Raw genomic sequence first — 21,442 nt, forward strand, 5'->3', positions numbered from 1 at the left:
TTTTTATTTTTGGAAATTAGAGGGATGCGTGTGCATGCGTGCCTGTATGTTTAAAATGTGCATAATATGAAATGCAAGCTCCCTATCTGGATATACATGTTTCTCTCTATACTGAGATCTGAGCAGGCATTTTGCAAGACGACTGCTACTCTGCAGCCAGGGCTCTGGAAGGACCCCGATACATTCAGGCAGCTTACTGCATAGACCAGAGAGAGAGGGAAAGGGAGAAAGAGAGAGAGAGACGGAGGAGGAGGAGGAGTGTGGAGGTATGGGAGAGCTAAAGATCGAGAGAGAGAGAGAGAGAGAGAGAGAGAGATTTCTGTGAGAAAGAAAGGGGAGGAGGAAGAGGATAGCGAGGGAACAGAGAGGAGGGGAGGGGAACGCTGCAGAGGGGGAAACAGCAGCAGCACCACACACACACGTATATAAGTGACTGTAATGACGTGTTACATAAAGGGAATTCATTGGGTGGCAGGGACAGAGAAAGAGAGGCAGAGAGAAAGAGGGGCAGAGACAGAGGGTCAGTGAAAGAGAGGCAGAGAGAGGCAGAAAGAGAGGCAGAGATGCAGAGAGAGGCAGAGAGGCAGAGGGAGAGGTAGAGAAAGAGAGGCTGGGCGATATGGCCTAAAAATCATACCTCGATTTCTTTCAAACTTCACAATATGTATCTTGATTTTTTAAAAATGATTTCTCTAAATAAGCTTTGTTGTACAATTAAAGGTAAAATACACTGCATTTGGAACAGTCAGCAACAATTTAATGAATTCAGGGGTTGTGAAATTATACCTTGGCGACCTAGGCCACAATAATAAGACCCACTAATAATGTAATTATTTTATCAAAATAGTTTAACTGTCTATGAAAATGCCCTTTTTGTTACACATTTTACCAGAACCATTCATAATGCACATTCACTAATAATGATCAACTTCTTGTAGCAGGCATTATAGAAAATTAACACAGGTCTCATAAACAATCTCTGAAGTACAAGGCCATGTGCTAGTGAGTAGCCAGCTAATCTTTATATTTAAAGTCTAGCCAACTTGGATCTATTTGCTAACTAACAAGGTAGAACAGTTGAATTGTTATGAACACACCCTTCTGTCCATCTCCTACTGTTTGAACAGCATGCTAGCCTGTCCACTTTGTTCTTAAGTTTTGGTGTTTGCGTCTTTTACTTTTGGTTTTGTACACCAGCTTCAAACAGCTTAAAATACCCCAAAAATTGTTAATGATGGTACAATGATTCTCTACACTATACTTGCTTGTTTTGTCACATAAACTGAAATTAGGCGAACTATTAGAGTTTTAGCAACCAGGAAATGGCGGAGCGATTTCTGCATAGTGCATCTTTTAAGTTTTCCTCTATTACTTTAAAATAATGTCTCAATGTGTTTCGGTGTCCATATGAGCGATTCTGTTGGACCAAACCACAAATGCAAATGGCGAGTTGAAACCGCATGTTGTCAGAGAGGAAGAAGTGATTTCCCCTATTTGTTGTTCTCAGTGGCAGGGGGAGGAGTTTGGTGTTTGTGTGTAAATTGGAAGGTGCACAGTCACAGCAGAAGGAGCGAGACCAAAAAGAGAACACGGTTAGGTTTGGTTGAGGCTGGCCTGAAGTTGGGTTATGTTGAGTTGAAGCTGGATTGAGGTTGGGTTAGGTTGTGTTGAGGTTGGGTTATGTTGGGTTGGGTTGGGTTGAGTTGAAGCTGGGTTGGGTCGGGTTAGGTTGGGTTTAGGTCGGTTGTGTGAGAGAGAGTGAGGTTTCGTGTGCCTGAGATGAACAGATACTATTGATCCAGAGGGGCCGATAGGAGAAAAGGCCTGGTGCTTTAAACAGGCACGCCGGCTCAATCGATAGACATTTATCTATGTGAGCGAACATGACATCTCTGTTTTCATAATGGTGGCCGCGTATTGCCCACAGCGTCGTAACTCACTAACCCCCATCTCTCTCTCTCTCTCTCCCTCTCTTTCTCTCCCTCGCTCTCTATTCATCTCCCTCTTCCTCTTTCCACCTCTCTCTGTCTCTACTGTACAGTCACTCTCCATCTTGAACCCCCCTCTCTCACCGTTTTCTACCTCCGCCTCTCTTTTCCCCCAGCTCTTTCTCTCTCTCCCTCTCTCTCTTTCTGTCTCAGTGCAGTGTCAATGAGATTGCAGCATTCAGTATGCTCATACTGTATTAGCTGCATCCCTCCCTCCCCCCTCTCTCTCTCTCTCTCTCTGGTGTGTATTTTTGGTCTGTTGTTCGTGGTCTCTGGCGCCACCTATCTTCCGTATATTATCAGAAGCACAGGTCTGAATGCACACTACGGTACCACTGCAATGACCCAAAACGCAGCACAGCACAGCCACCCTTCACTGTATATAGCTACCTATCAGAGAACATTAATTTAGCTTTCAGCAAATGTTTATTTACATTCACTGTCAGCTGATAGGCCAAAGCTATGGGTCTATTCTCATTGAAGAGAATTAAGGAGAATTCAGAGAGATTCTAGAGGTATCTATTCTCGAGAGACATTACTGTAATGTGAACTTGCGTATTTCTCACGTCTCGAATGCTACCTCCGGAGGTCACGCACGACACTCGTCCGACAGTTGCCCCCCTCTAATCAGGGGAGTGTAAACAGAATTGACTCCTTGAGCCCAACATTCATACAGGAAAAATACTAATAGCAGAGCAATGTTTTTGAAACAGCTGAAATGTACAGACATTTTCATTATATTTTAAACTAGTTTTATGGCGTTTTCACCTGAAATTGCATTAACAACCTGTTACATTCTGAAATTGTCGCCGTAGCTTTAAAAAAGGGAAGCTCAACTTTGTTGACTTACATGATACTAATAAAAATGTACTTTTATATTCCTATGAAAGGGGTGAACGTTCATGTTTGATATGCTAACATTACTAGCTAGCTAGCCCAATAATGTCTGAAAGGAGCCAAGGACCTTACGTGTTCTGTTTAAAGGGGAATTAGCTCTGGAAGCCAAAACAGCCTAACACTCCATCTCAATTGCGGTACGGTTCTAGAAACATAAATCCCTCTACTTTCATATCACATCAAAATAATTTCACAAATGCAAAGGTTTTAACACAGTTGCAGCAGACAGTATTTTCCAGTGACAACACGTTTGTGGTGTCCATCTTCCGTTTACACACAGGTATTCAGAGATGCAGATAAATAATTAGCACAGGTAGTCCACTATTTCTTCCGTCTGTTTTCCGTAAACATGCGCTGTAACATGGAAATATGGCTGTGTGTGAACCTTAACCCTATTAAGGTGTGTAGTAATTGAACTTATTATTATTTTATGTTTTCCGCTGATATGAAAGATATGTTACTTATGTTTCCAAAACCGTACTGCAAGCGATGCATGTTAATTTTTAGAGGAAGCGTCGGACCTCATAACAAAACTCCCCTGGTCAGAAGATACTATCGTCAATAGGCGATAAATCAGTTACCGTCTATGAATGGGGTACTAGCTAGTTAGCTGTGTTATTGTCTTGCAAGCTACATTTAATGCGTGTACTAACGAGAAAATAAACCCTTTAATTGTCTGCACATGCGTGTGAATTTTTGCATTATTCAAGAGTAATATGGTTTGGTTGCATTATTCAAGAGCGTAGCTAATACGTTTTTGCCACAAAGTCATAAAATCTTAATTTAAACCTAACCCACACTGCTAACCCTAATGCCTAACCCTAACCTTAAATAACCCTAACCTTAACCACACTGCTAACCCTAATGGCTAAACCAATATAGCAGCTCAGTGAAAACAATTAGGCTAATCTATATTTCCATAGCTAGGCCTATTTCCTATTTTTGAAGATCAATGGGTATTAAATTAATTGGAATGACAGAAAATCTGACAGACTCTGTTGTTCAATTTTTATGTAAAGATATAGCCTAATCGTATTATTATCTGTAGTAGAAAGCAATGGGTTAGAAGAAGCCTACATAACCAACCCATGAAGTAAAAATGCAACATCTCTTGATGGCCAGCAATGTAAACTCTAACATTGATTTATCTTGCAAAAGATGTTCAATTGTTAATATAAATGTTTGTCTTCTTCTAATGCCTCTTAAGCAGGTTGACGTTTATGAGTCTTGTCCTTGAGGCAGAACGGAGTGATTTCAGCTAATTTGGTGTGTCATCATATTGGTCTCCGACTTGTGGTCAGACTCGCTTAGGCGGAACAAACTTACATTTGCACCTTTATTCAATGCTGATTTGAATGTCATTGAAAAAACAGAAAGGTGTCAAATAATTTTTTTGAACTTATTTTCTGAATGTAAAAGTAATCCTAGAAGTAATCATCTAGTTTTTCAAAAGTATCTGTAATCTGATTACGATATCTTTGCTGGTAACATAACGAATTACAGTCACAGTTTTTTTTATAATCCATGTAATCCGTTACTCCCCAATCCTGACTGCATGGTTGTTATGTGGTTTGTTCAGTTGGACTATGAAGTTCATCAGAGTTTCTGTGTAATTGTTGGCTTTAGACCTAAAACTGTCTAAAACAGATCAATTCATGCAAAGTGGAAACCATTGGTGTTTTTTAGCAGTTTAGGTTAACCTCTGTTGCTGCATGTTTTCTGTGATACAGTATGTGAATTACATTCATCTGTAAATCGATGTGATCCTTTGGGCTAGGCTTCTGTGAGAATTCAATGAGCCCAAGAAACATAATCCTGTAACAGGCAACTAAGTAAACAAACTTGAACCTAACCGTTTTTCTCTGTCCTTCTCTCTACCTCTCTCCTCTCCTCCAGTACTGTGCGTTCCTCTCACTCCTGTTCATCCTCATCTCCATCACCACCTTCTGCCTGGAGACGCATGAGGCCTTCAACACCATCTACAACAAGACGGAGAACGTGACGGTGGGCAATGTGACGCGCGAGGAGATAGTCTACGAGGTGGTGACCGACGGCTGGCTCACCTATGTGGAGGGAACGTGCGTCATCTGGTTCACCATTGAGGTCATGATGCGCGTGATCTTCTGCCCCTGCAAGAAGGAGTTCTTCAGTAGCACCCTCAACATCATTGACTTTATTGCTATCATGCCCTTCTACCTGGAGGTGGCACTGAGTGGTCTGGATTCCAAAGCTGCCAAAGACGTGTTGGGCTTCCTGCGAGTGGTGCGCTTCGTCCGGATCCTGCGTATCTTCAAGTTGACGCGTCACTTCGTGGGCCTGCGGGTGCTGGGCCACACGCTCCGCGCCAGTACCAACGAGTTCCTCCTCCTCATCATCTTCCTCGCCCTCGGAGTGCTCATCTTCGCCACCATGATCTACTACGCCGAGCGCATCGGCGCCGACCCTGACGATCCTACGGCCGCCAAACACACAAACTTCAAGAACATCCCCATTGGCTTCTGGTGGGCCGTGGTCACCATGACCACTCTGGGCTATGGGGACATGTACCCCGAGACGTGGTCGGGGATGCTGGTGGGGGCGCTGTGCGCCCTGGCGGGGGTACTGACCATCGCCATGCCTGTTCCCGTCATCGTCAACAACTTTGGCATGTACTACTCACTGGCCATGGCCAAGCAGAAGCTGCCCAAGAGGAAGGGCAAGCACATCCCTCGGCCCACCATGCCGGGCTCGCCCAACTACTGCAAGCCAGACGCCCTGGCCATGGCCACCGCCGGGCCGGGTATGGTGGGCTCAGGAAGCCTGGGGGGAGGGGACTGCCCTCTGGCCCAGGAGGAGATCATCGAGATCAACAGGACAGGTGAGTAAAGCAGGGGAGGGAGGAGAGGGATGGAGGGAGGGAGAGAAGGGGAGGAGAGGCGTGCGTGCGTGCGCCTGTGTGTGTGTGTGTGTGTTTGTGTGTGTGTGTGTGTGTGCTGATGCAGTATATTTGAAATCTATCTAGAGTGACTGACTGCTGGTGACCTGCAGCATCCCTCACACTAATATTACAATATTATGATCAAATTACCCCGATCACTCTCTCGACATGATGTGGTGTCTCTGCTTGTCTCTGAGTCCCATATAACTAACCCAAAGTACCAAAACATATACCCCATGTCTGAATCCCTGTACTGTACTTTAACTGATAAAGAAAACCCATAACATACTGGGACAGTCTTAAATAGCACTCTGTCAGATTATGGTTCCCAACCATCAGAATCCTCCCTTTCTACCATGACCGCATGTGTGGGTATGTGGTGTGTGTGTGTGTGTGTGTGTGTGTGTGTGTGTGTGTGTGTGTTTCCATCGCTCTCCAGTCTGTAGAATTAACCCGATTTAGAGAGTGTGGGGAGAAATGAAGTGGATCTGTAACCATGTTAAATAGGGAAGCTGAGGCCGCGCACACACACACACACACACACACACACACACACACACACACACACACACACAAGCTGATGAAGTCATATAGACTCCGTAACTCTGTATAGAGCAGGGTGATCCCATAATCTAACCCCCTCCACCCTCATCCTTCTCTCTCTGCTGGGGAGCTCTCAACACGTCGGCTTTAACGTTTATAAATATTTGGTTAGGAAGATTGGCCTGTCAAAACGCTGTTTGACAGTGGACAGAAATGTAATTAAACTTGAAGAGTAGAGTGGGGGTGGTGGGGGGTGATGGGTGGAGGGGTGGGGGGGGTGGATTGGGAGAAGGATTAGTTATGACAAGAGAGTTGAGAAGCATGTAAAATGGCATTAGAGAGGGCCCTTCAATTTACACACGTAGGCTACTCAGATCCTGATACATACACGCTCGCACGCGTGCACTCACGCGCACACACAGGTGCATGTGCACACACACACACTAGGGATGGGCACGAGTACTCAAGTACTGGATTCGGTGTTTTGTATTCAATTTAATAATTGAGTATTCAAAATGTTCAAATGTAACTATTTAGCAGCTTACATTTAAAAGCGCTGACAAAATGTCTGTAAGATGTGAGTATGTCAAGGGCAGTGAATGTTAAAGTTGTGTATCAGAACAACCAGTAGTTGGAACAACCGATGGCATACCGCAAGCTTTTTTTGCCTTCAACCATGTTTAACGCAAAAATGCAACAGACACACACACACACACACACACACACACACACACACACACACACACACACACACACACACACACACACACACACACACACACACACACACACACACACACAGTCTTGTACAGCTAACCTTGTGGGGACACACAATTCAGTCCCATTCAAAATCCTATTTTCCCTAAACCTAACCCTAACCCGTACTCTTACCCTAACCCTAACCCTAACACTAACCGTAACCCAAAAACCTAACCTTAACCCTAAACCTAACCCTAACCCGTACTCTTACCCTAACCCTAACCCTAACCCTAACACTAACCTTAACCCAAAAACCTAACCTTAACCCTAAACCTAACCCTAACCCGTACTCTTACCCTAACCCTAACACTAACCTTAACCCAAAAACCTAACCTTAACCCTAAACCTAACCCTAGCTCGTAACCCTAACCCTAAAACTAACCCTAGCTCCTAACCCTAACCCTACACACACACACACACACACACACACACACACACACACACACACACACACACACACACACACACACACACATTTGTACATCATATAGGCCTATTTCCCTCTTGCACTAGCAACCCCCTACACTAGTAATAAATAGGCTTTTTTTTGTGTGTGTTTGTGTTTGTAGGGACATGTCAGTGCCGAAAGAGCTCCTTCTGTCAGCACTGCTTACAGCCCAGGAGAGGAGACAAGTGTAGCTCAGTTGGTAGTCCCGTGTAGATCAGTTGGTAGAGCAGGGTTGTAGGTTCGATTCCCACGGGGGACCAGTACCAAAAAAGTATTAAAATGTATGCACTCACCACTGTAAGTTGCTCTGGATAAGAGCATCTGCTAAATGACTAAAATGAGAAGAGGGTGTGGAGGAAGGGAGGATTGGAGGGGAGGATGTAGAGGTAAAGAGGGGATAAGAGAGGATTGGAGGGGTGGGTGTGGAGGAGAAGAGGGGATAAGAGAGGATTGGAGGGGTGGGTGTGGAGGTAAAGAGGGGATAAGAGAGGATTGGAGGGGTGGGTGTGGAGGAGAAGAGGGGATAAGAGAGGATTGGAGGTGTGGGTGTGGAGGGGATGTAGCTCAGTTGGTAGAGCATGGCGTTTGCAACGCCAGGGTTGTGGGTTCGATAAAAAAATAATGTATGCACTAACTGTAAGTCGCTCTGGATAAGAGCGTCTGCTAAATGACTAAAATGTAAATGTAAAATGAGGAGAAGAGGGGATAAGAGAGGATTGGAGGGGTGGGTGTGGAGGAGAAGAGGGGATAAGAGAGGATTGGAGGGGTGGGTGTGGAGGAGAAGAGGGGATAAGAGAGGATTGGAGGGGTGGGTGTGGAGGAGAAGAGGGGATAAGAGAGGATTGGAGGGGTGGGTGTGGAGGAGAAGAGGGCGCTACAAAACGTAACAAATACAAAAAGAATGGCAAGGCTTTGACCCTCATCTCTTTCCTGTTAATCTACCTTTCAATCTCAGTTTCTTTCTTTCTTTCTTTCTTTCTTTCTTTCTTTCTTTCTTTCTTTCTTTCTTTCTTTCTTTCTTTCTTTCTTTCTTTCTTTCTTTCTTTCTTTCTTTCTTTCTTTCTTTCTTTCTTTCTTTCTTTCTTTCTTTCTTTCTTTCTTTCTTTCTTTCTTTCTTTTACTCTATCTAGGCTCAGTCTGTTTGAAAGTTGTAGGGCCGGTTTCCGGGAAACAGATTAAGCCTAGTCCTAGACTAAAAAACTATTTCAATCAAGAATTTCCATTGAACATGCTTTTTAGTCTAGGACTAAGCTTAATCTGTGTCTGGGAAACTGGCCCCTGAAGTCTAAGGCCGTGTCCGAATACCCATACTTAGTCCTAAATAGTATCAAATAAAATAAACTTTTATTTGTCCCATGTGCCGAATACAACAGGTGTAGACCTTACCATGAAATGTCCTTAACAAACAATGCAGTTCAAGAAATAGAGTTAAGAAAATATAGACTAAATAAACTAAAGTAAAAAATTAAATAAAAAGTAACACAATAAAATAATAATAACGAGGCTATATACAGGGGGTACCGGTACGGAGTCAATGTGCAGGGGTACAGGTTAGTCGAGGTAATTTGTACATGTAGGTAGGGGTAAAGTGACTATGCATAGATAATAAACAGCGAGTAGCAGCAGTGTCAATGTAAATAGTCCGGGTGGTCATTTGATTAATTGTTCAGCAGTCTTATGGCTTGGGGGTAGAAGCTGTTAAGGAGCCTTTTGGACTTAGACTTGCCGTGCGGTAGCAGAGAGAACAGTCTATGACTTGGGTAACTGGAGTCTTTGAAAAATGTTTTGGCCTTCCTCTGACACGCCTAGTATATAGGAAGCTTGGCCCCAGTGATGTACTGGGCCGTACACACTACCCTCTGTAGTGCCTTACAGTCGGATGCCAAGCAGTTGCCATACCAGGAGGTGATGCAACAGGTCAGGATGCTCTCGATGGTGCAGCTGTATAACTTGTTGAGGATCTGGAGACCCATGCCAAATCTTTTCAGTCTCCTGAGGGGGAGTAGGCCATTTTGATTATGTGAAAAAAAAAAAAATTATACTATGTGAATTTTCAGAAATCGATTATACATTAAATGCCAGATGTCATACTCATTTTGTTTTTTTTTCTAGTAGAATTCGCTGCACACTATTGAGGAAGAGAATCATATTTTCACACCCACGTGTGTTCGACAACAGCTGAAAATGAATGATTAGAAATAAGAACACGAGAAAGTAAGTAAACTATATACAGGGTCAGTTCCAGGGTCAATGCCAATAACAAATTTACAATTGAAAATATAGCCTGACATGTTGCTCTTGTATTGTTTTGACTGTCACAACAGTTTATGCTGCTGAGGCATCTGGTCTCCATGTTGCCTCCTGACAAAAGCTAGTCAGATGTACTAAACCTGCCATCAAAAACAACAGCATCAAGGAAGATAAAAGATGGCATTTTCTTTTTTTCTAATTTGCTCTGCTTGGCTGTCAACTGGTGCGTGGCTGTATACTTTTGATAAATAATGCAGGTATAAACAGGTAAATACAACAAATGTTTCCAGATTCATCCAGAATATCACAGTGTTCAAACATGTAGCTATTTGGACATGAGAGGGCGGAAGGTAAGAAGAGGTAGACAGGGGGAGAGAAAGTGGTGGAGGGGGAAAGAGGGAGGGAGGTAAGAAGAGGTAAGGAGGGACAGAGTGTATAGTGATCTTCATGAAGCCTCTTACTTTAATGAATATTTGACCTCTTAATGTTCCGACGCCCCCTGGCTCCACTACCAGGTGTTGCAACAGCATCGTGTTATACGCCTGTTTGAACACACACACATGCTCACAGACATATGCACGCACGCAAGCACACACACACGCTCAATGACATCTACTGCACACACACACACACGCTCACAAATACACACACACCTCTCTCCCTCTCTCACCCCTCTCCCTCTCTCTGTAATATGCTATTTACTGAATTTCTCTCTCTTTCTCTCTCACACTCCGTCTCTCTCCAGCTCTCTTTCTCATTTACTCTCTGCAATCTCAGTTCCTTTCTCTCAGTCTCTCTCTCTGTCTCTCTCTCTTTCTCTTTCTCTCTCTTCTCTCCCCCCCCCTCCCTCTCGCTGTCTCTCTGCATCTCTCTGTGTGTCGTTGTGAGGTTTGGCCCTCTGGGTTATTTCTGTAAATTGTTGAGCAGTAACTCACGTCAAATTAGATTTGACAGCTGTGTCGGAAGCTATAAGCACAAGTTACCCCGCAGCATCTCCCCGTGAGTGTGCGCGCGCGCGCGTGTGTGTGATTATCTACTCTGTATAGTATCTCTCAGTTCCCCCTCTCTTTCTCTCCCTCCTCCCCTTCTCTTTCTCTTGCTCTCCCTCTCTCTCTTTTGCTGTGTGTGTGTTAATGTAATGATGCTCAGCTCAGTGTGTGTGTGTGTCAGTGTGTGTGTGGACCTGGAGAGGCTGGGCTCCTGCCTCCCCTCCTCCACTGCAGTGTTTTGGTCACACCTTCTATACACTCTTGCATTTAACAATCTCATCCCCTCTCTTCTATTCATTTCACCCTTTATCTTCCTGCCCCTCTCTCGCTCTTACACATCACCCTCTTCTATTTCTCCTTCTTCATTCCTGTCCTTCTCTACTTCCTTGTTCTTACTCACACCTTAAACCTAATTGATCTTGTTGTCATACCTTTCCCCATCCCCCCCCTTTTCCTGCTACTTATTTATTTCTCTGCCTTCTCTCCTCTCCATTTATCCCCCTCTTCTTACACATTCTTCCTCCTCCCCTTCTCTTCCTTTCTCTTTCTACCTCCCCACTTTATCTTTCTCCTGCCATCAACATATTTTCTCTCTTCCTCCTCTCCATCCTTTTATCTCTCTCCCACCCTTCTCCTTCCCCTTTCCCTTACACCCCACCCCTCCACCTTCTCTTTCTTCCTCCCTACTTATTTCTCCCTCTGTCCTTCCCTACCTCTTCTCCCTTCCACCCCTCTCTCCCACCTCCTCACCCTTCTCTGTCGACCCTCCTTACCTCTTCTTACACGCCTCCTTGTCTCCCCCCTCCCTCCAACTCCTCCCTCCCCTATCTCTCTCCTCCTTCCCCTCTCGCCCCTCTCTTCTTCCCCCTCCCCTTGTCCCCTCCAGATTCCAAGCAGAATGGCGACGCGGCCAACGCAGCCCTGGCTAACGAGGACTGCCCCACCATAGACATGGTGCTTGGGGAGGAGAGAAGTCCTGCCACTGGGGGTCTGGGCACCGGCGGGAGCCGCGAGCGCTATCCCCATGACCGAGCCTGCTTCCTCCTCAGTACCGGAGAGTTCCGTGCCACAGACGGCAACGTGAGGAAAGGTACGCCCGGGTCAGGCTCAGGGTCAGGGCCAGGGTCAGAGCTGGGGTCAGAGTCAGGGCCGGCGCTCCGCCATACCCAAAGGTTCAGTAGCTCGACACTCAGCAGCTCAACACTCACTGTGTGCTCATGACACTCCCATACACACATGTACACATACACATACACACACACACATACACAACTATACACTTCAGAGCTGGTTCAAGTACCTTAGGTCAAATACTTTCATTAAACTTAACAGTATTTGAGGTGTGCTTGATTCAGCTTGGGGTTTGCACTTTTGGAACTATTCCATTGGTTCCATCGTACCAGGCAAACGTAATCAATTGCAGCTCTTGGAATAATCTGACTTCCAATTCACACATACATATACACGCACGCACGCACGCACGCACGCACACACACACACACACACTAAGTAAACACCTCCTCTCCTCTCCCCTGACCCTCCCCCTCCTCATATTTCTCATAATCATTTTGACTGACAGTCACAGACCCTGCCCACAATATCCACAGGCAGTTTTGAGCTGTCTCACTCTCCAGACCTTCCTATATGAACTGGGTTATGCCACATTATGGCATAAGTGAAATATCAATGGATTGATATTTTGTCGGACCAGTTCCCACATGCTGTTTTCAATAACATTGGCACCACACGTCTACTACTGTATATCTAAATGTGCTGTGGTGCTTTCTATTACCATTTTGGACACTGGAGTTATAAAATAACAAATAGGTATTATTGTCTGAGTTTGGTACATATCAATACAATATCAATACATATCAGTACATATCAATAGTGGTCCATTGTAGCTCAGTTGGTTGAGGTTTAATGCACATTTTCACAGCCTGTTCTGAAACGAGATCAGTACAGTACGATCACTGACTGAATAGCTATCACACTGCATCTGGCTGTCAATCTGTCTTCTACTGCCTGTAGTCATTCTTTCTATCTATCTATCTATCTATCTATCTATCTATCTATCTATCTATCTATCTATCTATCTATCTATCTATCTATCTATCTATCTATCTATCTATCTATCTATCTATCTATCTATCTATCTATCTATCTATCTATCTATCTATCTATCTATCTATCTATCTATCTATCTATCTATCTATCTATCTATCTATCTATCTATCTATCTATCTATCTATCTATCTATCTATCTATCTATCTATCTATCTATCTATCTATCTAATCTATCTTATCTATCTTATCTCATTCTGGCTCTCATTTATTGGTCACGCTTTCTTTCTCTTTGTCTCTCTCTCCTCTCCACACCCTGTCTGCTTGCAATTGCTCCACCAATCCATTCCTCCTCCCCTCCATTTCTCCATGCTTTCTCACTGGACATGCATGCTCTTTTTCATTTAACTTTTATCACTCACCTGCTTCTTCTTTCACCTGACATCCCCATGGTTCTACCTCCAACAATCCAACCCCTTCCACCCAACATTTTGTACCTCAACCTAAAACTAACCCCCCGCCCGGCCTTCCCCTGACGTCCCCGGTCACAAATACACTCCTCTACAAACCCCACTCCAACACTCCCCTCACAACAAACACCAGACGCTGCAGCGGCCAGCCCGGCATCCCCCCCAGGAGAGGAGTGGTTCAAGCCAGAGGGGCCTCTGCTACAGCAGGACCTCAATGCAAACTCCGCCTCCTCCTGGATCAAACCATAGCGATACAGAGGTAACACAAAAGACACATACAGAAGTTTGGTTGAAAGCACAATGAGGAAACACACAGTAACACACAGTAACATGGCAAGCGTGCGCACGCACACACATACACACATGCACATGCACACACACACGCACACAAACCACAGCAAAGCACACACACACATGAAGCAACATGGCACCCCCCCCCCCCCCCCCACACACACACACACACACACACTGAAAGGTTGTATGTTTAAGAATGCATGACAGTTAATTGCTTGTTACAGTAAAGCTTTCAAGTTTGGTTCAGCATTTTTATGGTGGATTATGGTCCTAAGTGTAGGGTGGGAGGGTAAATGTATGTGTGTGTTTGTGCCCGGGTGCGTGTGTGCGCGTGCATATTTGTGTGTGTTCGTGCACGGGTGCGTGTGTGTGCGTACTCTATGTGTGTTTGTGTGTGTGTGCATACTGTGCCCTCCTGAATTATTGGCACCCTAGGTAAATACTGTATGAACAAAAAAAGGCTGTGAAAAAATGTAATCGTTGTGTATCAGCCTGATCTTACACTCAATGTATCATATGAATCTAACCTTTAATTGAGTTAAAATTGTTCCAAAAAATAATAATAGTCATCAAGAAATAAATATTTTATTCAAAAACATGCATGTCACAATAATTGGCACCCCTGCATTTAGTACTTTGTGCACCCTCCCTTTGCCAAGATAACAGCTCTGAGTCATCTCCTATAATGTTTGATGAGGTAGGAGAACACATAAGAAGGGATTCGAGACCATTCCTCTATACAGAAACTCTCCAGATCCTTCAGTCCTTGGTCCTCGCTTGTGGACTCTCCTCTTCAGCTCACCCCACAGGTTTTCAATGGGGTTTAGGTCAGGGGACTGGGATGGCCACTGAAAAAGCTTGATTCTATGGTCAGTGAACCATTTGCGTGTGGATTCAGAGGTATGCTTTGGATCGTTTTCCTGCTGGATGACCCAGTTTTAGCCTCCTGGTAGAGGCAGACAGGTTTTCGCCTAAAATCTCCTGGTGCTTGATGGAGTCCATGATGCCATGTATCCTAACAAGTTTCCCAGGGCCTTTGGAAGTAAAACAGCCCCACAACATCACAGGTCCACCACCATACTTCACAATGGGGATTAGCTTATTTTCTGCATGACCATGGCTCTTTTTACGCCTAACCCACCTCTGGTGTTTGTTGCCAAAAAGCTCTATGTTAGTCTCATCAGACCATAGAACCTGGTTCCAATCAATGTTCCAATCAATGTTCCAATGACATTTAGCAAACCCCAGGTGCTTAAGCTTGTGGTTTGGTGACAGCAGATGTGGCAACCCTTCCAAATAACTTGTTGGCATGAAGGTGGCGTCTAATTGTAGTTTTGGACAGTTGTTGACCCCAAGATGTAACCAACTTTGGCAATTCTCCAACTGTGATCATTGGAGATTTGTTTGCCTCTTGAACCATCCTTCTCATTGTGCGTGGGGGCAAAATAAAGTTGCGTCCTCTTCCAGGCAGGATTATCACAGCTCCAGTTGTTTTACATTTCTTAATTATTGCCCTAATAGTGGAGATGGGTATTTTCAGGCGTCTAGCTATCTTTTTATAGCCATTGCCTGATTTGTGAAGGTCAGCAACCTTTAATCTCATTTCATTTGTGTGTTCTCTGGCCTTTCCCATGTTGATGGATGACTAAGGGAGTTTAGCCTGTGTGTCACCTCATATTTATACCCAAGTGAAATAGGAAGTCATGGCTGGACCACTTAAGAGTTCCCAAAGAGTCAGATGAACTTGAAAAAGTAAAATCGGAATATACATGAATTAGATTTAGTTCATAAGAATTTCTAGGGGTGCCAATAAAGGTCAGATTCTGTGATATTTTGAGTGTAAGATCAAGCTGATAAACAACAATGAAATTTTATCACAACCAATCATTCAGGAGGGCACTGTACATCAATGTATGTTTGGAAATGTATGTGTTTACATCTCCCCACATTTAACACAGTTCACCCCAACTATGGCTTATCCTTTGGTCAATTTCATTCAGTTCAACTACTGCACTTAACCTTACATTACACACACGCACGCACACACACACATAAACACACACACACACACACACATAACACACACACATAAACACACACACATAAACACACACACATAAACACACACACACATACAACCTTTATCCTCCTTTTCTGCCTTCTGGATGACCCCAAACCCTCTCTCAGTCCCTGAAGACCAGTGTAGTCCTCTCTGTCTCTTTCTCCTCACTCTCTCTCTTCTCTCTCTTCTCTCTTCTCTCTCTTCTCTCTCTCTCTTCTCTCTCTCCTCTCTCTCTCTCTCTCTCTCTCCTCTCTCTCTCTCTCTCTCTCTCTCTCTCTCTCTCTCTCTCTCTCTCTCTCTCTCTCTCTCTCTCTCTCTCTCTCTCTCTCTCTCTCTCTCTCTCTCTCTTCTCTCTCTCTTACTCAACTCTCTTCTCTCTCTCTCGCAAGCAAAATGCCACAACCGTTTTCCACTGAGGGGTGAGAGAATGTGCCCTGAGCAAACGGGGCCGATTAGACCTACATGACTCATTGGATCCAATAGAGGGAGAAAGAGAGGATGAGAGAGAGGGAGCTGGGCTTAATTGTGGCGATGGGAGGCTAAATGGAGTTATGTAATGTGATGTGAGCGATATGATGGCCACCCCTACCTCCCCCTCCTCATCTCCTCCCTCCTCCATCCTTCCTTCCCTCCTTCCAGAGACCTCGTCTGCAATCTCAGCCCCGGCCTCCACTCAAATTCACCCTCTCAGAACTCTACTCCTCCACACACACACACACATGGTTTCTCACTACATGTACTTGTAGCCTACCCCTCGACTCCCCGTCTTAGAGCCCTGTTACAACCATCAACTGAACCCTTAACGACCCATTTCACCAATTAAGCCACTACGCAACGCTACCAACATAACACAAGATTCTGATCGGGAGTGTGTGTGTGAATGAGCTACAGTACATGTGTTTGGCTGTGGATGTCCCTCTGTCCATCGGCTAGCGTTGTGTGCGTGCAAATGTGTGTGCGTTTGTGTGTATATCTGTGTATGTCGTCAGCGATGCAAGCCCTTGTTCTCTGCAGTGTGTATGTGCGTGTGTGTATGTGTGTTAGGACCACCATGGAGAGGGGTGGGGGTGGGGTTGTGAGGGGGGCCATGTCTTCTGACGTGTCTGTTATTGTTGTGTTGTCTCCTCCTCAGGTTGTGTCGTGTCATGCGTTTGTATGTCGGCTCTTGTTGCTCTGTGTTACACTTGTCTGTCTGTCACGGTCCTCTCCCCAGTCTCTGTCCCTCCGTCCGTCCGTCTGTCCGTGTGTGTCCTGTGTTTTCCTTTGTGCTCCCGTTGTTTTTGTTTTGTGTTGCCGTGTCCTCCTCTCCCTCCTGTGGCTCTTTACTCTGGTACGGTCTCCTCTTGCTTCCTCAGAGACACCAGTACAACTGCCCTGTTTAGCAGGGTACAAACAGTCACACAGCCAATACACAAATCCAAGATACAGTATAATCCAAGATATACAATTGGAGAATACTGGGAGAAAGAAACTGTGACGCATTTAAATCCAGATGATTGGACCAAATCAGTGTTAACATGTTTGTGTCTATATAAACTGGTAGCAGAGTAAAATCCACTGGTGTGTACTGGTTGATTTCTTGAAGTGAAAGCTGGTTACTTCTCTCTCTTTTCTGGAACTGCCCTCCACTCTGAGATGACCAGAACATTGTTTCATCACAGTACCAGGGGGGAGCCCAGGCCCTACGTGCTGGTCCAGGGTCAGTTCTTAGGACCTCAATCCTCACCATTCTCCTTTACAACCCTAAACCAAGACTGACTCTGGATCAAATCTTATGCCTGCTCCCTAATCCCCACCACCACAAATGTCCCTATACGAGTGGCATTGCCTCAAGCTGTCAAGCTATCGTAGTCTACACAGCAGTATATCTATGAATGTTAGTGGCTGGAGTGGGGGATGCATTTGGCTGTGCTGAAACACTGTTCACGAGTCTAGTGCTTCTAAGGTGTGCTTCAGTCCTAGTGGGAGAGCACTAAGGCCAGGCTAGATCAAAACGTATAGGTCTAGTCTAGATACTGTACACACTTAGGGACTGACAGGCTGACCGGCACTGGGCAGGGGTATAGGGCACCCCTCCACACACACAGTGTTACACACAGACACACTGGCAGACAGACTGGCAGACAGACTGGCAGACAGACTGATTTACAAGTAGACAGACAGTCAGACAGACAGATTTACAGACAGACCGACAGAGACTGGCAGACAGACAGACAGACAGACAGACAGACAGACAGACAGACAGACAGACAGACAGACAGACAGACAGACAGACAGACAGACAGACAGACAGACAGACATACATACATACATACATACATACATACATACATACATACATACATACATACATACATACATACATACATACATACATACAGACAGACACACTGCTACGTGCAGTGCCAGGTAAGTGACGGTAGTAGTCGTACGGTCTGTGGGGACTAGCTGACTGGTTTTAGTGGTGACAGAGTGTGTTGAGCCACAGCCCCTGACGGCCCTTTAATAATAATAGAAAATAATAATAGAAGCTTCCACACTCTAAAAGCGAAAAAAGCCATCCTCCAAAGGTGCCCCAAAATGGCTGCCGGCCTTCCGCTTTTAAAGTGGGATATAGTGCTTTAAACCTCCCCTTCTTCCCTTTCTTCCTCCTCCTCCTTCTGGCGCTTCTCCTTTGTTTATGTGCCCAGAGTGGTTCTGCTGGTTTATGGCTTTATTTTATTGTGGTTTATTTTATGACGCGTGCAGCTTTGACCTCTGTTGACAAATGCTAAAGTGCAGAGGTCAGGAAAGGTTAAAGCTTGGAGGGTTGGGCTCCTTACGTCTATACCCTGCGTCCCAATATCTGTCTTTACTCCCGAAGTGTGCACTTGTTCACTCCCCCTCATGGATTTAAAAGAAAAAGATTGGTATGCCTAAAACATATGGTGGAAACTCTGTCTAGAGCAAATCCAATGGTTACACAAATCCAATGCTTTTCAAATGAGCACAAGCGTACACTTCGGAAGAAAGGACATATTGGGAAGCAGCCTTTCTCTCCCTCTCTCTGTAATACTTTCCTCTTATAAATATTGTGTGTAATTGGTGTGTTTGAGGGTGTGTGTATGGATATTGTGTTGTGTTTTATGTACATATGATGTGTATATAATTTATTTATTGGTGGTTATTATTTTCGTGTCTGTAATGTACTGTGGGGTTTTCTTTCTTGTGAGTTTTATTTTTCACCTCCTTTCCTTCTTCATCTTTACCGCTCTGCCACTCTCTCTCTCTCTCTCTTTCTGTGTCTCCTTTTTCTCCTTATTTCCCACTGTTGCCAAGGGAACAGTGGAAGAGAGCATTCTGGGACTTTTGTGCAAAGCATTCTGGGTTAGATTATTAAAATGAATGATTGCATAATTATTTCACTTTAATAATGTGTAAATATGTTGAAATGTGTAAATATGTTGTACTAGTAAGTCATCAAATCAGAAAATACTACATGTAGTCATGCTCCCACGATGCACTGAGTTCAAGTTGTATTATTATTATTATTATTATTATTTATTCTACAGTGTTTGTTTATCATTTTAGTATTTTGCTTTTTATTCTCATCATGTACTATTAATTAGAATGTATTATTTGGCGAAAGACCTCATCAAATCCAGAAGTGGCCTCTATCCCTATTAACCCTAAAGCAGACAGCAGTGAAGCATCCGCCCAAAGGGGCCAGCTGGGTGAATCACTCCCTAAGGACTCTTATTGGAGCAGAGTGTCTTTGTCCTGTAAGAGCTGATCCTGGACCAGGGTGAATCCCCTCCCTAAGGACTCCTAGTGGAGCAGAGTGCCTTTGTCCTGTAAGAGCTGATCCAGGAACAAAGTGTTCCCCTGGGGCTCTTACACTGAGAGCAGCTTGAGTGGCACTTACAGTCTGTTAGGCTCTGCTTTTAAACACTGGAGTAGTCCATGGGTGCTTCCCAAATGGCACCCTATTCTCTATGAAGTGCACTACCCTCTGTGCAATGGTCAAAAGTAGTGCACTATAAAGGGAATAGGGTGCCATATGTGACGAGTGGGTTCGTTTAGAATCAGGGGTCCGTTCAATTAATCTCTCTCTTGTGCACTGTTCCAGTTGATCTCTTCTACCATTGATTTTCCCTCATAGACACAAAGCACCACCGCCGTTAGGCTGCTGCTCTCTCTGTGCTGCACTCGGTATCATTGATGGACGGAAGGAGATGCCGTTCCATAATGGTGTTCTCTCTCTCTTCCCCTCTCCCTATTTCTCTCTCTGCTTCTCACTGACTGTCTCCCTCTTTCTCTCTTTGCCACTTCCCCCCCCCCCCCCCTCTCTCTCTCCCCCCCCCCCTTCTCTCTCTGGCGCAATAACCCATACATTTTAATTAGCAATCTCATGGCACCTGTTTTGTTATTCAATGGCCTTTTAGAATGGACTTTGATTATTGGCAGCAGACCAGAACCCTTTGCCTGAGGTTTGCCTCAGAAACACTGGAGGTCTATATACCTGGGTATGTGCTGCAGTGATGGTAAAACTGCAAATTAAAGACAAAAATAATTTTGCGCTTATATTGCTAATATTGACCATTGAACAACAGCTAATATAAAAAATAAATCCAATGCTGTACATGACAATACACGCTCAACCCCCCTTGATCTAAACCAATATGACGTATTTTAGAATCAGCAGGTGGAAATACTGTATGTAAAATCAGGCAGGCACGATTATGCATTATGTCAACAAATAGACTGGGACATACTGTATGTGACAGTGACATAGAGTCCTGGAGGGTGTGTGTCTGTGCGTGCTTGTGTGTGTGTTATTTATTGTCATATCTCGGTCATTGAAGCCAACATGGAATCATCTCTACTGTATATACTCTGGTTATCGTCTGTATATACAGAACATATATGTGTAACATACATCTATGGGTTATGTTCATTGTAGCAGTGTCAGTACAACAAACTGTTTCCTGTTTCTTAGATGTGATTGCGTCCAATATTACCTTAATACTAAACTAACCTTTTTCACCTCATAGAATATCTCTCTTTCTCTGTCTGTCCTGCCCCCCCTCTCTCTCTCTTTCTCTCAATCTTACTATTTTTCCCCCTCTCTCTTTTTTTCCCCCTTTCTCTCTCTCTTTCTCCCTCAATCTCTCTTTTCCGCCCTCCCTCCTCTCTCTCACTCATCTCTCTCTCTTTTTTTCTTATTCTCTCTCTCTCTCTCTCTCTCTCTCTCTCTCTCTCTCTCTCTCCCTCTCTCTCTCTCTCTCTCTCTCTCCCTCTCTCTCTTTCTCTCTCTTGGGCCACTATCAAGGTACAAGCAATATGCATGAGGAAAAGAACAGTAGGATTAGATTCTTCAATCAGGAGGAGATGTAGTAGGTTCATTCATTCATCTATAGTGCCCCTCTCCCTCTCCCCATTGTAAGTAATGTGTGTTCTGCATGTGTGTTCATGTATGTTTCCATGTGACATAGCAGAGAGCTGGCCATCTAGGCCCCAGCGTGGTTTCCTATGAATCAACTCAATGTTCTTTGGGGATATGGTGTTTGTGTGTTAAAACGTGGTTCAGTTTGTCATGCTATGTCTGATACATACAGGTTTTGTACTGTATGTATGGTTACTGTATCAATTGTGTTGTTGTCTGTCATACATCCATAAATGTGAAAAATGTGTTGCAAATATTGCCTTGGGTGATTACAAATCTACATGTTGCTTCGTAATGTGCCATAACAATAATCAGCCAATGCAAATATATAATACT

At 44.4% G+C, this 21,442-nt stretch overlaps 1 protein-coding gene across 4 annotated transcripts in view; it reads left to right on the forward strand.

Moving 5' to 3' along the window:
* Positions 1–21,442, forward strand: part of LOC311103052 (voltage-gated potassium channel KCNC1-like) — a gene marked incomplete at both ends in the record, with an annotated part of 76,404 nt that overhangs the window by 36,394 nt on the left and 18,568 nt on the right. For 2 of the 4 annotated variants that reach the window (XM_084144568.1, XM_084144567.1), the window contains 2 exons: positions 4,782–5,742; positions 11,678–11,881. In XM_084144568.1, the coding sequence (XP_084000694.1) occupies positions 4,782–5,742; positions 11,678–11,881 (1,165 nt within the window). Of the gene's footprint in view, positions 1–4,781; positions 5,743–11,677; positions 11,882–13,458; positions 13,575–16,813; positions 16,835–21,442 lie in introns of those variants that run through there. The other 2 variants (XM_084144565.1, XM_084144566.1) reach the window with 2 other exon arrangements.

This window comes from Coregonus lavaretus, assembly GCF_964263955.1.
Source record: "Coregonus lavaretus genome assembly, chromosome: 2".
NCBI classification, from domain to species: domain Eukaryota; kingdom Metazoa; phylum Chordata; class Actinopteri; order Salmoniformes; family Salmonidae; genus Coregonus; species Coregonus lavaretus.